The following is a 20,042-nucleotide window of genomic DNA, read 5'->3' on the forward strand; positions in this document are numbered from 1 at the left end:
CTGTATCTCACTGTCATTGCTGGAATGAGCACTTTAAATGCTCATGGTTGATTACTGAGGGAGAGACATTTTCATTTTTGTTCCTATTGGTTTTGAAATGGAAGATAGCAGGTTTATCACCTTTAGAAGTTGCTGAATAACTCACTTCACTGCCCTCTTGTCATCTGAGAACGTGCTCTGTCGTGTCAGGGAGGCGCAGGGCAAAGTCTCCCCAACCAGAAATGACCTCTTCTGTTCACTATACCCCAACATGCCCTTGAAAAGGGGAGAAAATAAAAACTGTGTTGTGATAACTCGTCTGTGGCAGCAGCTTCTTGGCCTGATTGTAGACTGAGGCTGGCTTAGGCAGAGTGGGTTGGAGGAGTTGGAGCAGGAACAAACACAAGCTAACCTCCTGTGCAGAAACCACATTTTCAACAAGTCTAAGTCAACCCAGAGTTACAAACTCTGGGTTTCCCTTATGCTTAGTATACTAAGTATTCTTAGTATGCTTTGTATTCTAGCTCGCTGGAAATAGACATGCACTAATACCATTGCTCTTTTTAAAGATCTGTGTAACAGAAATGGATTCCCTGTCAAAATGTATTTGTAGTTCTGCCTCATATTATATATTATCTGCATCCTCTTGGGTGACTTGCCTCACCTCAGTTAGGAAAAGTTTTCTCATCTGTAAGGTAGGGATGGTGGTGTTTACCTCATTTGTCTTTGGTGGTTAATAATAATCAGTACTAGCAATATTATAATGATTATTATTACTATGTTTTATATTAATAATCAATACTGGGCCAGGTGCAGTGGCTCATGCTTATGATGCCAGTGCTTTGGAAGGCTGAGGCAGGAGGACTGCTTGAAGCCCAGAGTTGGAGTTCAGCCTGGACAACATAGCAAAACTCTGTCTTTACAAAAAAAATTTTTTTTTTAATTAGCCAGCCATGATGGTGAATGCCTGTAGTCCTAGCTACTCACGAGGCTGAGGCAGGAGGATTTCTTGAGTGCAGGAGTTTGAGGCTGCAGTGCTATGATTATACCAGGAGTTTGAAGCTGGAGTACTATGATTGTACCACTGCACTCCAGCCCGGATGACAGCAAAATTCTGTCTCTTTAAAAAAATCAATACTGGCCGGGTGTGGTGGCTCCGGCCTGTAGTCTCAGCACTTTGGGTGGCCAAGGTGGGTGGATCACGAGGTCAGGAGACCGAGACCATCCTGGCTAACACAGACAAACCCTGTCTCTACTAAAAATACAAAAAATTAGCCAGACGTGGTGGCAGGCGCCTGTAGTCCCAGCTACTTGGGAGGCTGAGGCAGGAGTATGGCGTGAACCCAGGAGGCAAAGGTTGCAGTGAGCTGGGATCGCGCCACTGCACTCCAGCCTGGGTGACAGAGCAGGACTCCATCTCGAAAAAAAAAAATAATAAAACAAAATTAAAAAATCAATACTAATTTACTTAGTTCAGACTATGTGTCAAGCACTCTAATGCCCAGAAATAACCTGTGAGATAGGTATTGTGGTTGATGTTGTTATCTCTGTTTTTAGAGATGAAGAAATGAATATCTAACCACATTTGGATCAGGTTCATCTAAAACCCTAAAGCCTATGTAAAATACCCAATTGTTTCTGCTGCTGGTGAGTTGGTTTTTATGCTTACATGTTTCTCTCACCTTCCACAGGAAGCTGTAATGTGAAATATGTACCACCAGATAAAATAATGGAAGAGGGATTTAGATTGAAGGGAAAAAAGTAAACAAGGGAGAGTACATCAAATGAGGGGTAAATCTAGCAGGCAGCAACTCTACAAGCAGCAAAAATGATCTGTAAAGTTGAAAGAGGTGAGCCTCAGATTTGCTTCTGGTGTTCCTAGTGGTTAAATCAATGTAGAAAACACAAGTTGTCATAGGGTTCACAGTGTCCATTAGATTGTAAGGAAAGCAACAGGTCAGTAGGAATAGAGTTTTTCCTGGTCCTGGAATCTGAGAAAAAATTCTTACAGAATTCTTACAAAATACACTCCCCCATAAAAAACTGTAATAAGTATAGAATGTTTCAGTAGTACAGTTGTTCAGTTATCTATGTGGTAGGATTCACGGGGAATCCATAAGAAATGCAGTAAGTAAAACCAAAACACTTCAGAAGCCCATCTGACCCTTCGTGATGATTTCTGGCATCAGTGACAAGAGGAATAGCAGAGGCTTCTTCAGGTATGACTGCTGAGCAGTTACCTGGGCCCACTCCTGAACAGTGTCAGTCTTGCACATGTCAGCCTCAAAGCAGGTGTAGCATATTGTTCAAAACACTTAATCTGCATGCGTCAATGTCCTCACCTGTAAAATAGGTATAACTAGTGAAGCAGCATTGTTTGTCTGGGATAATACCCAAGGTTCGTTGTCCCACAGCCATGGAAAACTAGGACGTGGACACATGAGAGTGAGGTTAAAAGTGGAAGTTTAACAGACAAAAGAAAGAGAAGAGCTCTCTGCACAGAAAGGGGTCCTGGAGAAAATGGGTTGCCACTTCCGCAGTGAAATGCAGAAAGTTTAATAAATGAACTTAAGGAGGGGGTGTGTGATTTACACAGGGGATGAAAGATGGGTTGGAGGAGGCGTGCCATTTGCAAGTGTGCAAAGAAGCTGGCCACTCCACCCTAATCTTTTATTGTGCAGATGGGTACTCTAGCTGGCTGGTGCCATGTTGCCTGGTCCTTACTGTACACGTGGTGACAAAGAAAAGGGAAGATGGAGCCTCCGTATTGAACACACCTGGCTTCCAGGTAGCCTTCTCTTGGCGCAGCTGCCGGCATTCACCTGTACAAGCTTCCAGCTTGTTTATCTATGTCTGCAGCTCAGTTTTTCAGGCTGCTCTTTGTTAGAGAAGAAATGATTTGGGGGCTACTTTTATTAAAAGGGAAGCCTAGCTAAAAACTCCTTGTACCCTCACTATCTGCCTAATAATTTCTTTCTAGCTCCTATAACAATAATAAAAATGGTACCTCCCTCATAGGAATGTTGGGAGGATAATAAGTTAATGTAGAGAAAGTACTTAGAGCGTTGCCTGGCTCTTAGGAAGCACTGTGTATGTTACCTAGCAATAGTAGGCATATTAACAGGTGCCACAGGCCTTTTGAATTGCTCATCAGGAGACTAGAACGGCATCTCCCTGTTGGACTCCAGCTGAGCATCAGTTACTGATGGAAGGGGGAAAGGTCTATATTTAACAACTTAACCCAATAGGAACATCTGTCCAAAGAATCAAAGGCCATCAAAAGGAATGCAGGAGCTACACATGCTGTTATTTTTTCTGGCAGATTTTTTCACAAGGTAATACTTGTAGCACATAGCAAGGATCTGTGATGGAGCAGCTACAACCGTGCCCTCTGGCTCCTCATGTGGAACGTGAGCTGAGAGGCCCAGTGTCCTTTATCTCCTGGGATCTTAAAGCAGATGGGAGAGGCACAAATGGAATGAACATTCTATATCCTTCCAAGCAAGAGACCAAGCTCATGAGGGTAAAAGCAACTTAATAAGGACCCATGCCCATCTATTACATCAGTCCATAAATCATTCTGATGGCAGGATGTTATCACTGAGGGCTTTATTTTAACTTGAAAAAAATAAAAATTTGTGGTTCTGAGAGAGGAAGTGTTTGTGCAGAATCACAAAGGATCTGCTAGGTATGAAGCTTAAAGGATTTCCCTGGAATATGGAGAGGAAATAAATAAGCCATAAAGCATCTCTTGGGCTCTGAGCTTTCAGGATCTGATAGAAAGCTGGACCTCTTGGTTAATTCTAAACCAGACTCCACCTGCTTTCCCAGTCTGAAGGCCACACCCATCATTCTCCCTGGTTTATGAGGTCTCTTTGGTGGTAGTCACGCATAATGTGATTTAAATTGGATGAGATCCCTTATGGCCTCTTCCTCAGACTCCTCTTTGTTTCTCTCCAACCTTGACAAAGTCTTTTTAACTTCCTCTCCATTCTTATCAAACCAGGAAGCAAGGAGGGTGAGTCTCATGTGTACCTAGTGGAGTCTACCTAGGCAGTGTTCGTTTATTGACCGTCCAACAATCTTCTGGCGATAGGCAGAGGGGCCCTGCTTGGTCAAGGTTGCCCGAGTTGGACAAGCATGGGCTTTGGAATCAGAGAAGCTGGCTTGAATTTCAGGTTTGTTACTATTTGACTGTGGCTTTGAAGAATTTAGTCTCCTCTGAACCTTTTCCCCCCTTCTCTCTGAAACTGCATTAGCCAATATGGTAACCACTAACCACATTGTGGCTGTTTAAATGAAAAATTGATTAAAATAAAAGATTCAGCAGCTTGGTTGCATTACCCACATTTCAAGTGCTCCCTGTGGCTCATGGTGAACATATTGGGCAGAACCCATCTGGCACATTTCCATCATCGTGGTAAATCCATTGGACAATGTTGATCTAGTCTAAAACCTTGCAGAGTTATCATGAGATTTGTGTGAGATAGTATTTGTGAAATGCCTCACACAAGAGCCCTAAAATGGTAGCTATTTTCTCATAAGTACGACCATTTAGTCAGCATTTTACTTTGTCCCAGGTGCTTAGACATTCTCAATATTAATTCTTCGAAAGCCCTGTGAGTCGGTATCAGTTTTCCCAGTTTACAGCTAGGAAAAGTGAAATATGGCAAGGTTAAGCAGAATAACTGCAAGATTCTCCAGCAGTTGCCTGGTGAGGAGGCTGACATGCAAACCCAGGAAGCAATCACTACAAGGCTTGGGCCTCAAAACCACTGTGGACTGCCACCTCTTCTGAAGGTCTTCTTTCCCAGGAAACGTAGTTTCATGATGGAACGTGAATGCCTACTCCATTTCACATTTCTCTGCATCCTAATGTATCTGTCCAGTGACAAACACAGAAAAGCCCCTGGCCAACTCATGTTTAAATAAGGTAGAGTTAAAGCTTTTATGATCTGGTCCAAAATAGCTGTCCCTAGCTGGTAATAAGACTTGACTATGCCCTGTTTGAAGATGCCAACTCCACAGTATAAAGATACAGACATTTGCAGTTAACTTGGGAAGTGATGGTGAGAGAGAGGGCGAGAGAGAAAGGGTAAGAAATAACTACAACTCACAATTAAAATAAAATCAACTTAGCTGTATCCCCATCCAAGGAATTTTCTCCACTTCAATCAGAGTATTTGGCCTGCTGAGCTCTCTGACATTCCTTATGAGGGGATTAAACTTTATTGAACAGAATCACTTTAAAAAATGAAATAAAGGAAACATTTTTAATGTTAGTTGATTTGAAAGTAACTTGAATCTTTGAAAGATAGGTTGTGATATTGATTAATGTTGAAACAGCATGTGTGGGGGAAAATATACTAAAAATAACACACAAGTGAAAAACATACTCCATCTTTGATAAGAGAGGGAAATATCTCTGTAAGCCTGTAGTGGCAGAAACCCCCCAGAGTGGGGATCTCTGAGCCAGAAATAGCTTCTAGCAATGGTGATCTCCAGCAAAAGTGATTCTAGACTCTCAAACAGAATGTCCTCTGGCCTCCGCTTAAGTAGTTTCACAAAAGGTGTTCCTGTCCCTTTCTAGCCTTGCTCTCTAGTGGCCTAAGGAAAGAGTTGGGCTGGATGAGCTAACATGTCCTTGAGCTCTAAGGTGTGACTGATGAATTTTAACTAATATGAGAATTAAAATTCTGCCCGCCCCCCCAGGAAGTTCTCTTATGGTTTGTTTCTTTACCAGAAAATTCTGTTACCATTTGACTGCAAAACAAATAGATTCACAAAGGAGAAACGTTCCAGCTTTCTTGTATGATCTCCCCTGCAGTGCCCAGATCTGGAGGAGGATTTTTCTGACAGTGGGACTTCACAATAGCCTAGCCTCAATCTGGTCAGGGAGCCATAGCCCACTTTCAGGTCGGGAGGGATTCATGTGAAATTTAAAACTGCTGTTAGGGGGAAAAAAAATAGAGATGATGTGTCTATACTCACCAGAGGGTAGGGTTATTATGTTTGTTAGTAGGAGATGGTGAGAAACCAAATTAGATTGTGTTTTAGTTCCTTTCAGCTGATTACCTCTCATCCCTCAGATTTGCTCTCTGATTTTTCATGGGTGGTTTGAAGCATTTGGTCCAAGAACCTTTCAGCCACAGTTGATGGGCTGATTGTGGGTTTTTTCGTGAGCCTGGTCTTTAGTGTCAGCTGGGTTTCATTCTAAGATCCCCCTGGAGAATTTCTATTCTGATAATTGCTTCTCTTAACAACTGATATGTTTTTATTTTATGAGCTGGATGGGCACCTGGTAAATATTTTTTTCCCTTTTTTGCTTTTGTTGCTAGGGGGCCCAGAGCCAAGTTGCTATCCTGTTATAACTGTGTAGGACCTTATGACAGACATTTCTGAGAGCTGCCTTTTACTCTGGCCTTAGTTTACTATTCCACTTTATTTTTCTTCTCTTTGCCCAGATTTCTCATCCTATTTTGAAAATGATTTCTTCACAGTGTCAAACAGTGCTCCTGGTTCAATAGGAATTCCCAGGAGGTGCCTCAAAGTCACCCCCAATCTCGAAGATTAGTTTGTATGCATTACAAAAAGGGGCTCCTGCCTTTAGGCAGACAGCCTCAACCAGTGCCCTTGTAATTGCACTTCTATCCTTGGCAGTCTTCCAAGGACTTCCTTGATGGGTTCTGGGCCTGGTGCAGCCCCCTCAATTTGAGCAACTTCTTATTTATTTGTTTTACATATTGGCCTGCTGCAAAATCTTTTATTTAAAAAAAATTCATTTGTTCATTCATTTTTAAGTTAATTTGTTAGTTTTATGGTGCTTTTGATGTGCTAGGTGCTAGAACACAAAGGTAAACAAGACTACTTCAAGGACTTTGCCCTCTTGGAGGTTGTTGTATTCTGGTGTGGGAGCCAGTCAGTAAATCAAGGATCAGGGAGAGCCTCTCTGAGGAGGGGATAATGAAGACAAGGTCTGTAGAATGAAGAGGAGCCTGATGCACCAAGGGCAGGAGAAAGAGACTTCTCAGCAAGAGGAACTGCAGGTGCAAAGGCCCTGATGCTAGAGAGAGCTTGAGGGGTTGCAGGAAAAGAGTTCGTATGGTTGTGAACAAGAAATAGAAGGAAGAACAGAGAGTGGCATGAGATAAGATTTGAAGGACCCAGATCGTTCAGGACCTTTTCCGCCATGGTAAGGAGTTGGGATTTTATCCTAAATATAATAGGAATCCATTGAATGGTTTTAATACATTGATTCAAAGTTTAAAGAATCAATCTGGCTCCTATGGGCAGCAGAAAAAGCAGAAGTGAGAAGATCAATCCATGGGAGAGATAATATTGGTTTGGGCCAAGGTGGGTGGTGATGGAGAGGGAGTAAAGTGGGTGTGTATTTGAAATATTATAGAACTAGACTTGCTACTGAAAGTGAGAGGAAAAGATGAGGGAAAATTAAGGATGACTCTTAGTTTCAATAAGTGACCAGATGCTAGTGACATTTATGGAACTAAGGAAGTACTGTGATGGTGGAACTAAGGAAGTACTGTGATGGAGAAACTTGGAGAGAGGGGAGAGAATAAGGAATTCAGTATGGACATACTTATTTCAAGAGATCCTAGTGGAGATGTCAAATAGCAAATATTTGAACTCACAGAGGAGAGGATGGGGCTGCTTTTACAAATTTGAGAGTCATCAGGAAATAGATGATATTGTAGACACAAGATTGAATGAAATCTAGGAACACAGTGGAAATGATAATTTCCAGAACCAAGTCCTGGGGACTATGTAAAAGTGGAGTACAGAAGGAAAAGATGGGAAATTAGACTAAGGTAATGGAGCACAACCAGGATTGGAGAGTGTTTCAAGAAGGAAGGAATAATCAGCCTCTCAGAGATCAAATCAGGTGAGAAAAGGAAGGTGTGCACTCTTATTTTGCAGCATGCTGGACTGGCCAGAGAAGTTTTAGAGGGTGATAGAAATGGAAGCCAGATAGAGTTGCTCAGATGGTATGAAGAGAGGTAATGGAAACAGTGAATGTTTCCAAGATATTATGTCCTGAAGAGGATCAGGGACATGGGGTAGTAAGTGGAAGTAGGAACAGCTAGAAGACATTTGTGTGCTGATGGGAATGATCTAGTAAAGAAAAAGAACAAACCTGATGTGTGTTAGGTGGTGAAAAATGAAGGATTGAAGTGCTTGTATAGGTGAAAGAAGATTGAATCCAGAGCAGATGCTGGGGGGTTGACTTTTGACAGGGGAAAACGTGCTTTACTGGGGGAAAGAAAGAGAATTGTGTCCACCTGATGGCTTTTCCTTACTTGATGAAACGCTGTAATTGGCTGAATGTGAACAGGTTTCAAAAAAGCAGTGGACTCATCCTCTCAAAGAGTAAGTAACTATTGAGAAGGAAATATAAGATTGAACGTCACTGTTGACTATCCATTTGAGGTTTATAATCTTGAATTTAAACTAAAGCCAGACAGTTCCATTTTGTGATTTTCACCACCAAGTTTGGTGATAAAATATGCACAAAATAGACTTCATTTTTTGGCCAAGAAAACACTAAATGAGACATGGAAGTTGCGAACCACCTGTGAGGGAGTGATTGCAATATTGGGCTGCTTTGGAAATAAGCTAGATAAGGATGGAAGTAAAAGGAGGAGGGAACTGGTGGATAGTGAGAGATTGGCAGGGATAATCAAAAGGGATATTTGACTTTGCAAAGAAGTCAAATATAGGAGGGGAGAACTGTAGAGCTAGGGGCTAGAAGGACCAGATGGAATTCCAAGAGTGAGATATTAGGAATTGAAATGTCCAGGTGGTAATGGCAAGCTCTAGGGGTACTCAGGGGGGAAGGAAGAAAAGAATTTTGTACTTAAGGAGGCCAAGGAAGTGAAAGTTCACTCTCAAAATAAGTTGGAAACCCATTCTTATTTATTATTTGTATTTTATGAATCATCTCAAATCCTTACTTGGAATTAGGTGATAGGGTGCACATAAGTAATGATAGTGGCTGATTCGTTGTGGATCTACTCTGTAAACACCATTTTAGGATGTACTTTTGGACACTGTGTACCAAAATTCTTCATTACCATCAGGATATTGGTTGGGATATATTTGGAAATGGGCTAATTCTCATGTCTTGATTAGTTGATAATTCTCATTTTTTTAGTCAGTAACAACATAAGACCCACCGTGGCCTTTTGGGTAATAGCTATTGCCTTTTAGGTGGCACACAAGACCCTTGCAATGAAACAACTCTTCTATACATGTCGCATCACACTCCCTGTCATTCTCTTGAGGTGTTCTAGCCACACCAAACAAATTTCTAATGTGAGGTCAATAGCTGCTCACTCTGCCTGGCATGAAGATTCATCTAAAGTATCAACTTCTGGGTTAAGCCTTTTCTAAAAGGTTGAACTGTCCAAAAATGGCATTTTGAAGGGTCAAAAAATGTCATATACTGGCGCTTTCATATTGTTAATAATTTGCTACCACTATTACAAGTCTGAACCATGTATTATTGATAGAGCTATTACTTGCTGAATTGGAATTCTGTGTTATGTGCTTTATGTTCACCATCTCATTTAATTCCAGCAATAAACCCAAAAGGTAGGTGGAACTACTTCCACTTGTTAGATAAGGATTCTGAAATTTAGAAAGGGTCTTTCTGGGAGAGAGTACATAACAAATGGTGGAACTGGGTTTTGACTCCAAAAGCAAAGATTATACCATGCCCTTTCCTTTGGTCTTATTCATGGCAATGACAGCAGTACAGAGCACATGCTTGATACAGAGTTGGAATACATAAATACATACAGTAATACTTCATCTGCCAGAAAATTACCCAAATTGATGCCTGCTTTGTTCAGGGACCCCTAGGACTACTTTATGATGGCCTAGTATCTTGGCATTGGATTTACCTTGACAAATGTTGTTGTTCCCCTGTAATTTAGAAAGATAAATTTTAACAGGTGAAACTAAGAGTCTGAACGGCCCTTAAAACCTTAATCCTGTAATTACTATTTATTTGTTTTAAGGCACGGCCTTGACCCATGTTTGCCAGACAGGTTCCTAATTGCTGGTATTGAAATGATCTAGGAAGCCGGTTTCTTCAGCTCATGAAAAGAACATGTAGATTTGTTGAAGTGTGGATGCTAAGTATTGGTGTAATGCAGTCAGAGGGGACAGGACATCTGTGTTCATTTCCCAAATGCCCTTTTTTCTTTCATTGACATGGATTTTTCCTCTCATTCCTAAGCACAGTGGTGCTCTAATAAGATAAGAAGTCAGTTGGCAATTGTAACACTGATGCTCTGATGCCTTGAATTTGGCTAATATTCATTCCTTCTTTATTCAAACGTGATTCTGTAGCTTTCCCTGAGTTTCTGGTGTCAAAGTTCAAAGCAATGGTTGTCAAACTTTCGTGTGTGTCCGAATCTTCTAGAGGGCTTGTTGGAACACAGATTGCTGGGTCACATCCCCCCAGGCTCTGACTCAGTCCATCTGGACTGGGGCCCCATATTCTGCAATTCAGTAAAGCTCCCAGCTGATGTTGATGCTGCTGGTCTAGCGACTACACTTTAGCTCTAGGGACTGTTCAAGACCTGCTTTACAGGACACCAAATGAGGTTAGATAAAAAAGCAAAAATCTCAGCAAATATCTGAATGCTAGATTTTACAGACAAAAAAAAGAAAGAAAGAAAAAAACACAAAACAAAAACCAGTGACTTAAAAAATAATGTATCTCCTGATTTTTGACATCAGTGGGCTAGAACATGGGAATCCTTCTTCCAAGATATTAAGGAAACTTTCTTCTCTATGACTTTCATGCTTTCAATCAGTATGCTTTGTTCTTAAACCTCTCCTAGAGCAAGATGTTTTATTAAATTGATCAGTTTTACAATACAAAATTGAAAGCGAAGAGTTTTCAAAATGAAAACATTCCATAATACAATAAGAATTGTGGATATTAGATACAAAAGAGTGATTTCTAATTTGTTTAGAAGCTCAGCAATATTTTCATTTTTATTAGATTCAAAATGGTGTGAGTCATGAAGATCAACACATTTCTTTTTGACAGGAATCCTTTGTGTTTGAACCCAACTGCCTCTTCAAAGTGGATGAGTTTGGCTTCTTTCTGACATGGAAAAGTGAAGGCAAGGTATGGCCCAAGAACAGCAAGTTGTTCTTTCTGCTTTGTAGTTTAAGCCATTTTGTTTCTCAACAAGTAGACTGAGTGCTGTTGATGAACCCTACCCTTATTCATTCATTCAAGATTTTTAAAAATGTGCCTACATGTGCCAGGCATTGAAGTATACAGTGATAATTAAGGACATTATCCTCATAGATTTCAGTCTAGGAGCAAAGTCAGGCATTAAAAAATAAGTTATAAGTCATTGAATGTTGTGAAAGAGAACACTGGATTGTCAAAGAGCTTAATTTAATCTTGGGAGTTAGAAAGAAATCTGCCAGAAGAAGAGATGCTCAAGCTGAAATCTAAAGGTACGTTAAAAGTGTGTTCATCTCATTATACCCTGAGACTTAATTCGATGTATGGTACAGTGTCCACATTTAATGAACAATTGAGCAGAATTTAAGAAAAGAATTAAAGTTATATAAAAATTAGCATTTTTCTCACATTTCATGTGCACACATATATTTAATGATTATTAACAATGTTTTATATATAAAAGTAACAGATTTTAGAAACATTTTTATATTCAGCGTTGCACGTATATATGTGTATATATATATATGTATATATATGTGAAATGGAATACTTGGGGTCTTGATTATTTCTGGTTATTTACAATAATTATTGTTACATGGTTTTAATTCCCTCTTCAACCTGACTGTAATCAGCACTGCCTTCATCATCAGAAATTTTTGCCAAGCAGTTTGCCTGTATCATAGGTATGGCATAATTTAAGCTCATTGCTGTGTTGTATTCTCTCTCTTCAGGAAGGACAGGTGCTAGAATGCTCCCTCATCAACAGTATTCGGTCGGGAGCCATACCAAAGGTACCTGTGATTGGTGTTTGCTTTTCTAAACATGGATTTACTTATATTGGAAATGGCCATGGCTTCTAGAGATAAAAAAACTCACTCTTTGTATCCAGGCTACTTAAAACATTTGATCTCAGTTTTGAGAATAACATGTGGTTGCTGGTTGTGGTAATGCCACATTTATTCACTGAAACCTCTGTGACTCTCCTCTGGTGAGAGAGAGGCTTTGTGGACAAACAGACCCTAATAAAAGGCTTTTCTATCCAGTTGCCATATTCCAGGTCCTCCAATAACTACAATCAAAACTCTAAACAAAGACCCTCACGTCTAGTTTCTAAATCAAAAATTTTAGGCCAGACAGTGGCTCACACCTCCCAGCACTTTGGGAGGCAGAGGGAGGCAGATCCCTTGAGCCCAGGAGTTTGAGACCAGCCTGGGCAACATAGTGCAACCCTGTCTCTACAAAAATTACAAAAATTAGGGTGTGTTAGCATGTGTCTGTAGTCTCAACTGCTCAGGAGGCTGCGGTGGGAGGATCCATTGAGCCAGGGAGGCAGATGTTGCAGTGAGCTGAGAATGCACCACTGTTTACCAGCCTGGGTGACGGAGCAGAGACTCCGTACCTCCCCCAACCAAAAAATTTGTAATATCTTTCATATCAGTTGATTTCAAGGAATATATAGTGTTACAAATTTCACCTTTACAGGTTTTAGAATAATGCTAGGTCTCTGAGCCCTTACGTTTATTTTTACATTAAATGTGGTTTCTTCTTACCAAGTTTCTTCCTCCATGCTCTGTGATGTAACTTATTTTTTTTTCTATCTGTGTACCTCTATACAGGATCCCAAAATCTTGGCTGCTCTTGAAGCTGTTGGAAAATCAGAAAATGATCTGGAAGGGCGGATAGTTTGTGTCTGCAGTGGCACAGATCTAGTGAACATTAGTTTTACCTACATGGTGGCTGAAAATCCAGAAGTAACTAAGGTAGCTTCAGTTAAATGGCCTCCTTCTCTTCCCCCCCATGTATATATGTTGTGTGTTTAATTTTATGTGTGCTATATTTTTATATACTTAAATTGTATGATAATTTAAAAGTTAACATTGCTTTGCTGACATGTTTCTGTAGAAAATCAGCAAGTAAAATACCCTTTTAGCATGTCACTCCTGTGGGCCAACAACCCAAATACCTACTACGATATGTTGTAGGGATACTAGTCCAGCACTTCTCCAACTTGAGTGTATACCAGAATCCCCTGAGCTCTTGTTAAAATGCAGATTCTGATTCAACAGGTCTGAGGTGGGGACAAGATTCTCCTTTTCTAACAAGCTCCCAGGTGGCATGGATACTAGTCATCTGACAACTACAGTTTGAGTGACAAAGGTCTAGGTCAGTACCACCCAGTAGAAATGCAATGTGAGCCACATGTATAATTTAAATTGTTCTTGTAGCTGTGTTTTAAAAGTAAAAAGATACAGGTGAAATTAATTTTAATAAAATATTTAACCCAGTAGACCTAAAATATTGTCATTTTAATAGGAGATCAATATAAAATTTATTAGTGACATATTTTACATTCTTTTGCTCATACTAAGTCTTAGAAATCTGATGTGTATTTTCAAATCAGGCTAACCACATTTTAGGTGTTCAGTAGCTGCATATGGCTAATAGCCACCATACTGGGTGGGCAGTGCAGGTCTGGATGGTTAAGAAATCCAAACTCCCCCTCCCAATAAGTTATTAAAATATTGGGTTAAGATCAGTCTTTTAATACCATATCCAACATACCATTGCCCTGGCAAGTGAGTCTCAAAGAGACTTCTCAAAGAAGTAGAAAGCCTCTTAAATATTTTTTCTGCTTATCGTGTGTTTACAGGGTGATTTTACCTCTGTACAGAGCTCCCATTATCTTTCTGTAATGTGTGTGAAAAGGACTAAGCCTTCACTTTCCATGGCAGAGACATGGGTTTGGGGGAATGGAGAGGCATTTTGTCTTCTCATTAACCCTGTAATTGGAAACTCAGTGTAGGTTGAATGAGAGAGGGTTCCAACAAGTGGAAACTCAGTGTAGGTTGAATTTCTAATATCATTAGAAATATTGAATTTTAGAGCTAATAGGAAATGTACAGGGAAGATCATTTGAGGACACTGAGATTACAAAACTTAACCATGAATCCAGAGATAACTTATGGCAGAATTGAGTTCTGTTGACCCCTAAACCATCAAAGCTCTATTACCCTCACTCACAAAGTATGGTCCTCATTCCAGAAGTACAGACCCCCCCCGCCCCCGGGAGCTTGTTACACATTTGAGTCTCAGGCCCACCCAGATGTTTTGATCCTGAATCTTCATTTTTGACAAGACGCTCCAGGTGACTCGGATGTGTGGTGAAGTTTGAGAACTCCTGGTTTGTAGCTCTGGAGGCAGAAATGGATGCTCAATGTCACATAAGAGTGTTTGGTTCTGTCCTTATTGTGGTGGTTTTATGCTATTGTTCAGGTCACCTCACTTTGGGAGAACAGATTTTGCAGTGCCTTCAAGTTCTTTTATTACTCTTCTGAGATCAACTCCTTCTTTAATTACCAATTCATATTACAAGAAACAGGATGATGCAGTATGAGCTCAAGTATTGGGGCTTTGGGGCCACATTGCCTGGGTTCAAATCCTTGCTCGTCCCCTTCCCAGCTATGTGAAGCAGATGTACAGCTGGACCTCTCTGTGCCTCATTTTCTTCATCTGTAAAATGGAAACAGTACTAGAATATCTGCTCTTAGGATGACTGTGAGGCTTACGTGAGTTATGACGTGGGAAGCACTTTGTGTACTGCCTTTCTTATTGAAAGCCCTCAATATGTGTTAACTATTAGGATGACAGCGGCAAAGAATTTTAGAGTTCGAAATGGACCTTAGGAAGGGCTTCTCACCTCATTTTTCAGATGAGAAAAATGAAGCTAGAGAGGTAAAGGAACTCTGAGACCACACAGCAAGCTGGGCCAGAGTCCAACCTAAAACCAGGTCTTTTCATGCCCTATATGCTGCACCCACTTTGCCCTGTGCCCTGAGCAAATACAGTCCTGGGGAGATGGCTCAAATCAGTAAATCCCATAATGTTTTTGCTTTCCATAATTTGGTTGCTGTTAGTCTTGGCCCATTCTAAGAACCACGTTCTGAAACATACCCTTGAGTAGATTATGGATATGTACAGTTGGCCCTTGAACAATGTGGGGGTTAGGGCTACCATACCCCTGTGCAGTCGAAAATCCATGTATAACTTTTGACTCCCCCAAAACTTAATAGCCTACTGTTAACTGAAAACCTTATGATAATATTAACAGTCAATTCACATATTTTTGTATGGTATATGTATTACCTATTGTATTCTTACAATAAAGTAAGCTAGAGAAAAAGCAAATGTTAATAAGAAAATCATAAGGAAGAAAAAATATATTATTCATGAAGTGAAAGTGGATCATCATAAAAGTCTTTATCCTCATCATCCTCACATTGAGTAAGCAGAGGAGGAAGAAGAGGAAGAGGTTGGTCTTGGTGTCTCAGGGGTGGCAGAGGTGGAGGAGGTGGAAGTGGAGTCAGGAGAGGCAGGCACATTGGTGTAACTTTTACTGAAAAAAAAAATCCATGTATAAGTAGGTCCACACAGTTCAAACCCATGTTGTTCCATGACCAGTGGTATATGTTTGAGGGTTGGGGGTGGGGGGATGTATACTTCAAGGGAAGATTTGAAGGTTTTCTCCTAGTATTATTGTCATTGAAATTTAAGAGCAGCTAGCCAGCAAGAACTAAAAAATAATTATGTATTGGATTTTTTATTCAAACTCAATACTATTTGAGCCTGCTCTTACTGAAGAAACTAAGTGTTTCAGCTTCTGGGAACTATTACATTGAATTTCATTAATAGCATAATGTGTAAATAAATATAAATCTCATTGTCCAAACTGGACAGTGCATTGTCCTTTCGGTTGATTGACACTTGGAGAAAATATTGAGTACATTTTTTCACCAAATATACATGCATGTGGATACTCTTGCCCACTTCCTTATCTCAAAACTTAAAATAACCATATTTACCACCTTCAGCATTGATAACATTTTCTCCATCACCACCGTTTTATTTCTATTCCTCTATATGTGTTTCTATTCCTAATAGAACACACAAGCCATCAAAGTGAAAGGCTTTATATGAAATACACATAGTTATAATTACCTCAGTTCAAAATGAAGGCAGGATACATAAATCAAATTGGGTCAATGAGAAATGTAGAGATCTCCCAGGGTACGTGAAATAGTGTTTGTGACTCAATGAGTGGTTCTACTCAAATATGAGTATAGCCTAGGAGCCTAGAATCAGGGGGCCATGAAATATACTAACAGCCCTCTTACTTAGCCCATGCAATGAGAAGGTGCATTTTTGGTCAGTTTATCACAAAAGTCAATTCGAGCAAGTAATCATTTTTTAAAATTAATTCATATATACCTTAAACACTGTAACTTAAAGCATATAAATGTTCTATTGTTGACTAATCTTTTAATGTTAGGGACAAGCCTTTTCATTAATTATGGGTCTGTTGAGTGGGTTTTATGTTTTGGGGTTGTTTTTTTCCCCCCTATACTTTACTCTGAATGCCTCAGATAGCCAGTTTGGTTTCTTTAAGGTGGATCTGAGACTAAGGACACTTATTGAGCAGAGTGCAATGGAATGTAAAATCCTACAGTTCTGTGACTTTTTTCCCTAATCTTTTAGTTATCTTGTCTACACGGAATTTGAGAAAAATATTTTTAGCAACTTGCCTTTAAAGAAACCTTCCCACAATATTCAACTAGAGAAACAACAACGCTCTTTCTTTCCACAAGATCGTATCATTGGTTTATGTAATTTTTATGACAACTAACAATAAATAGGTTTGAAAACAAAAGTAACTCATGGTAGACATGTAAGGTGAGAGTAAGAGTACAAAATATTGGAAAGTGGCTTGCTGGCTGGGAGAGTCCAGCACTTGCTGGGCAATCTGTGTATTTTGTTTATCTTATAAACACCTGATGAGTCTTGGTCTGACAAGTGAAATATAAGTTAAGTAAGTTTCTAGTACAGAACTTGCTTATGAGTAAGTATCCTGTGAGATTCATGAGTCTTTTTTTTTTAATTCCTAGGCTCTTATTACACTTAAGATCTGACCATTTGGAATAATTCACTTAACCCAACATTTAATCTAGGCAAAAGGGTAAACTTTGAACTTAGTGTCTTTTATACCAAGGACCATGTTCCATGTGGAGGAAGCTTTCCTGACTTTCAGCAAGCCATTTTCCCTTCTGTATTCTTCTACTTCTCAAAGAGGGTCTCTGATAGTTTTTTTTCATATTCAAGTGGGTGCTTTAAGAGTCAATAAAATATTATCTGAAATCTGAGTTTCTCAGATTTTAAATAAATACAAAATACTTTCCAGTGCATATGACTCTGAAAATATGATTGTGCTTTTTTCAGTAAAAGATAATAGCATTGTTAAGATACACCTTGGTAGCTCATCTTGTCTTTTCTTCAGCTTCTCTCTCTGCTTTGAGAGTAAATAAACTTGTGTTGCCACTATTACCTATTTAGGAGATTTGTGCTCAGTTCTATATACCTTTCTCCTCTACCGATAAGTCCCAAATCAAAGCTTTCAACTCTTCTCACCTGCTTCTCCCACAGTCATTTTCATCTCAACAAATGTGCTCTCAGTTGCAGAGACCATGAACACCTTCCTCTTATGTCCTATGTTAGTCTGTTCACAAATACTGTTTGCTGTACCCTCAGCAGGTATCCAGAATCTGGCTGCTCCTCACCAACATCATCACGACACAGTGGCCCAGGCCAATGGTCCAGGCCAATATCATTTCTTCCCTATTGTGCCCCAAGAGGTGTCTAACTGGTCTCTTTGCCTTAGCCTTGCCCGTTTTGGTCTAGTCTAAAAACAGCAGCTGGAGGGGTGTTTTTAAAATGTAATTCAGATCACATCACTCCACTGCTCAGAACCCTCCAAGGCCCTGCTAGATATCATCCCCACCTCCCTTGCCCTTTCTACCTTAATCTCTCTCTTTCCTCCTACGCATTTTCTTCCAGCCTCTGGGACTTGGCATTTGCTGTTCCTTCTGTCTGGATCATGCTCTTTCCCAGTTACACACAGAGCTTTCTCCCCCACAGCCCTCACGTGTCTGCTGGAAAATTGCCTTAGCAGGAGCGCCCCATTTCACCAGCCTTCAGCACTTCCTCACTCCTTTTCCTGCTCTATGTTTCTTCTTAGCACTACTTACTTACCATAATATCCATTTATTCATCTATTTTTTTCCTCTGTCTGCAGGACAGCACTGTTCTGTTCACTGCTGTATCTGCAACATCTAGAACTGTCAGTGCCCAACACTTAGTGAGTGCTCAATAAAAACCTGTTCTATTGAGGTATTTATGTTGACTAAATGAATTCCAACCCAAGTGATAAAGGTGTATAATCCTTAATGTTGTACACCTCAAGTGTGTACAGTTTAGTTGTTAGAACAGCTAGGAAGATGATCCTTTGACAACAAGACTGAGAAAATGTGATTCAATGATAGTCTAAAGGGAACACAGAACTCTGGGATCCCGTGTGTTATTTTTAGAGTCACATTTCAGGATGTAATAGGGCTGCTGCTAAGAATCCATGACGAGACTGGAGGTTTTGACCCTGGTGTCCTGGCCTCTTTCCAGTTTGGATCATTATATCCTGCTTACCTAAATCCTTCCTGTCGTTACAGTTAGAAAATTTAGCTTTCATTTCCTCTCCTAAACAACTGTCTGTTAAAAAGAATTACTAACAAATTGCTGTCATATTTACCCCAAACCTAGTACGCGCCTTTCGCTAATAGGTGAGTCTTATACATCATAAAGCTTAAAACACTTAAGAATAAATGCAGCCTACCAAAAAAAAAAAAAAAAAAATTAGCCAGTGTGGTGGCAGATGCCTGTAATCCCAGCTACACCAGAGGCTGAGTCAGGAGAACTGCTTGAACCCAGGAGGTGGAGGTTGCAGTGAGCCGAGATCGCACCACTGCACTCCAGCCTGGGCGACAAGAGTGAAACTCCATCTCAAAAAAACAATAAATGCAGCCAAATGAAGGTATTTTCCCATTTTTTTCTAAACTGAAATAAAGCTCTTTTTTTTTTTTCCTGGAATCATTCTCATCTTTTTGCTCACTGTTTTACAAGGCACTATACAAATAATTGAATACTGAGCATTCTAATAAGTTAATTTCATTAGAAAAGCAACTTTAGTTCCTCTCATGTTTTCTTTTGTTTTTTCCTCGCTCAGAATACAACTAGCTTGGAAGGATTTTGGTGTCTAGCAAAGTTGAAGGCAGTTCAGATGTCTTTCATTAATAAGTTACAGCTGGCACTGCACAGCAAACTGAAATCACAGAGTCACTAGACGTAAGATGGAAATGCAGGCCTCATTCAACATCTCCATAAATAAATCTGTTATTTTATACCAAGTTGAATTTTCCTTTGATTACAAAAAATAAGCTGTTATTATGACGTTCAAAATGCAAATATTGGGATTGAGTTTAGACCAGACTGCTCATTATACTTTATGCAGGTTTGTAAATATTTGGCAAACTTCATAAATTATGCCTTGTAATCAAGTCATCAAATAAGCATGTGAATAACTACTATAGAAATTAAATTACAAAAATATTATGTATTCTTTTGTGTACAAAAAGATAAAGTCGGGCCATTTGTTACCAGTAATAAAATATTATTTTAACAAATTGGGCTGAATGTCAAAATTGCTTTGCTAAACTTGAATTGTGTTGTGTGAAAGACTTACTACAATGGTTCCAGAAGAAGGAATTTATTCTTTGTTTCACTGAAAAAAAAATTGATTCTCTATTTAAATTGAGTCCTACTGGCTTTGCTAACATCCTGCAAAGCCTCCAAGCCCTGCAACCAGTTCCTCTACTGATATTCAACCACAGCATTACCCCAAGGGATCCGAGACTTCAGCCTTGTCTGGGGGCTTCTTAGAAATGCTATTGCATTT

General features: G+C 39.8%; 1 protein-coding gene across 16 annotated transcripts in view; it reads left to right on the top strand.

Annotated features, from left to right (window-relative positions):
- The window catches only part of PLCB4 (phospholipase C beta 4), a 411,667-nt gene that overhangs the window by 257,532 nt on the left and 134,093 nt on the right, over positions 1-20,042 (top strand). For all 16 annotated transcript variants that reach the window (XM_063720670.1, XM_054541571.2, XM_063720669.1 and 13 more), the window contains 3 exons: positions 11,060-11,140; positions 11,941-12,000; positions 12,826-12,969. In XM_063720670.1, coding sequence (XP_063576740.1) covers positions 11,060-11,140; positions 11,941-12,000; positions 12,826-12,969 — 285 coding nt within the window. The remainder of the gene's footprint in view (positions 1-11,059; positions 11,141-11,940; positions 12,001-12,825; positions 12,970-20,042) is intronic.

This window comes from Pongo abelii, chromosome 21 (assembly GCF_028885655.2).
Source record: "Pongo abelii isolate AG06213 chromosome 21, NHGRI_mPonAbe1-v2.0_pri, whole genome shotgun sequence".
Taxonomy (NCBI): Eukaryota; Metazoa; Chordata; class Mammalia; order Primates; family Hominidae; genus Pongo; species Pongo abelii.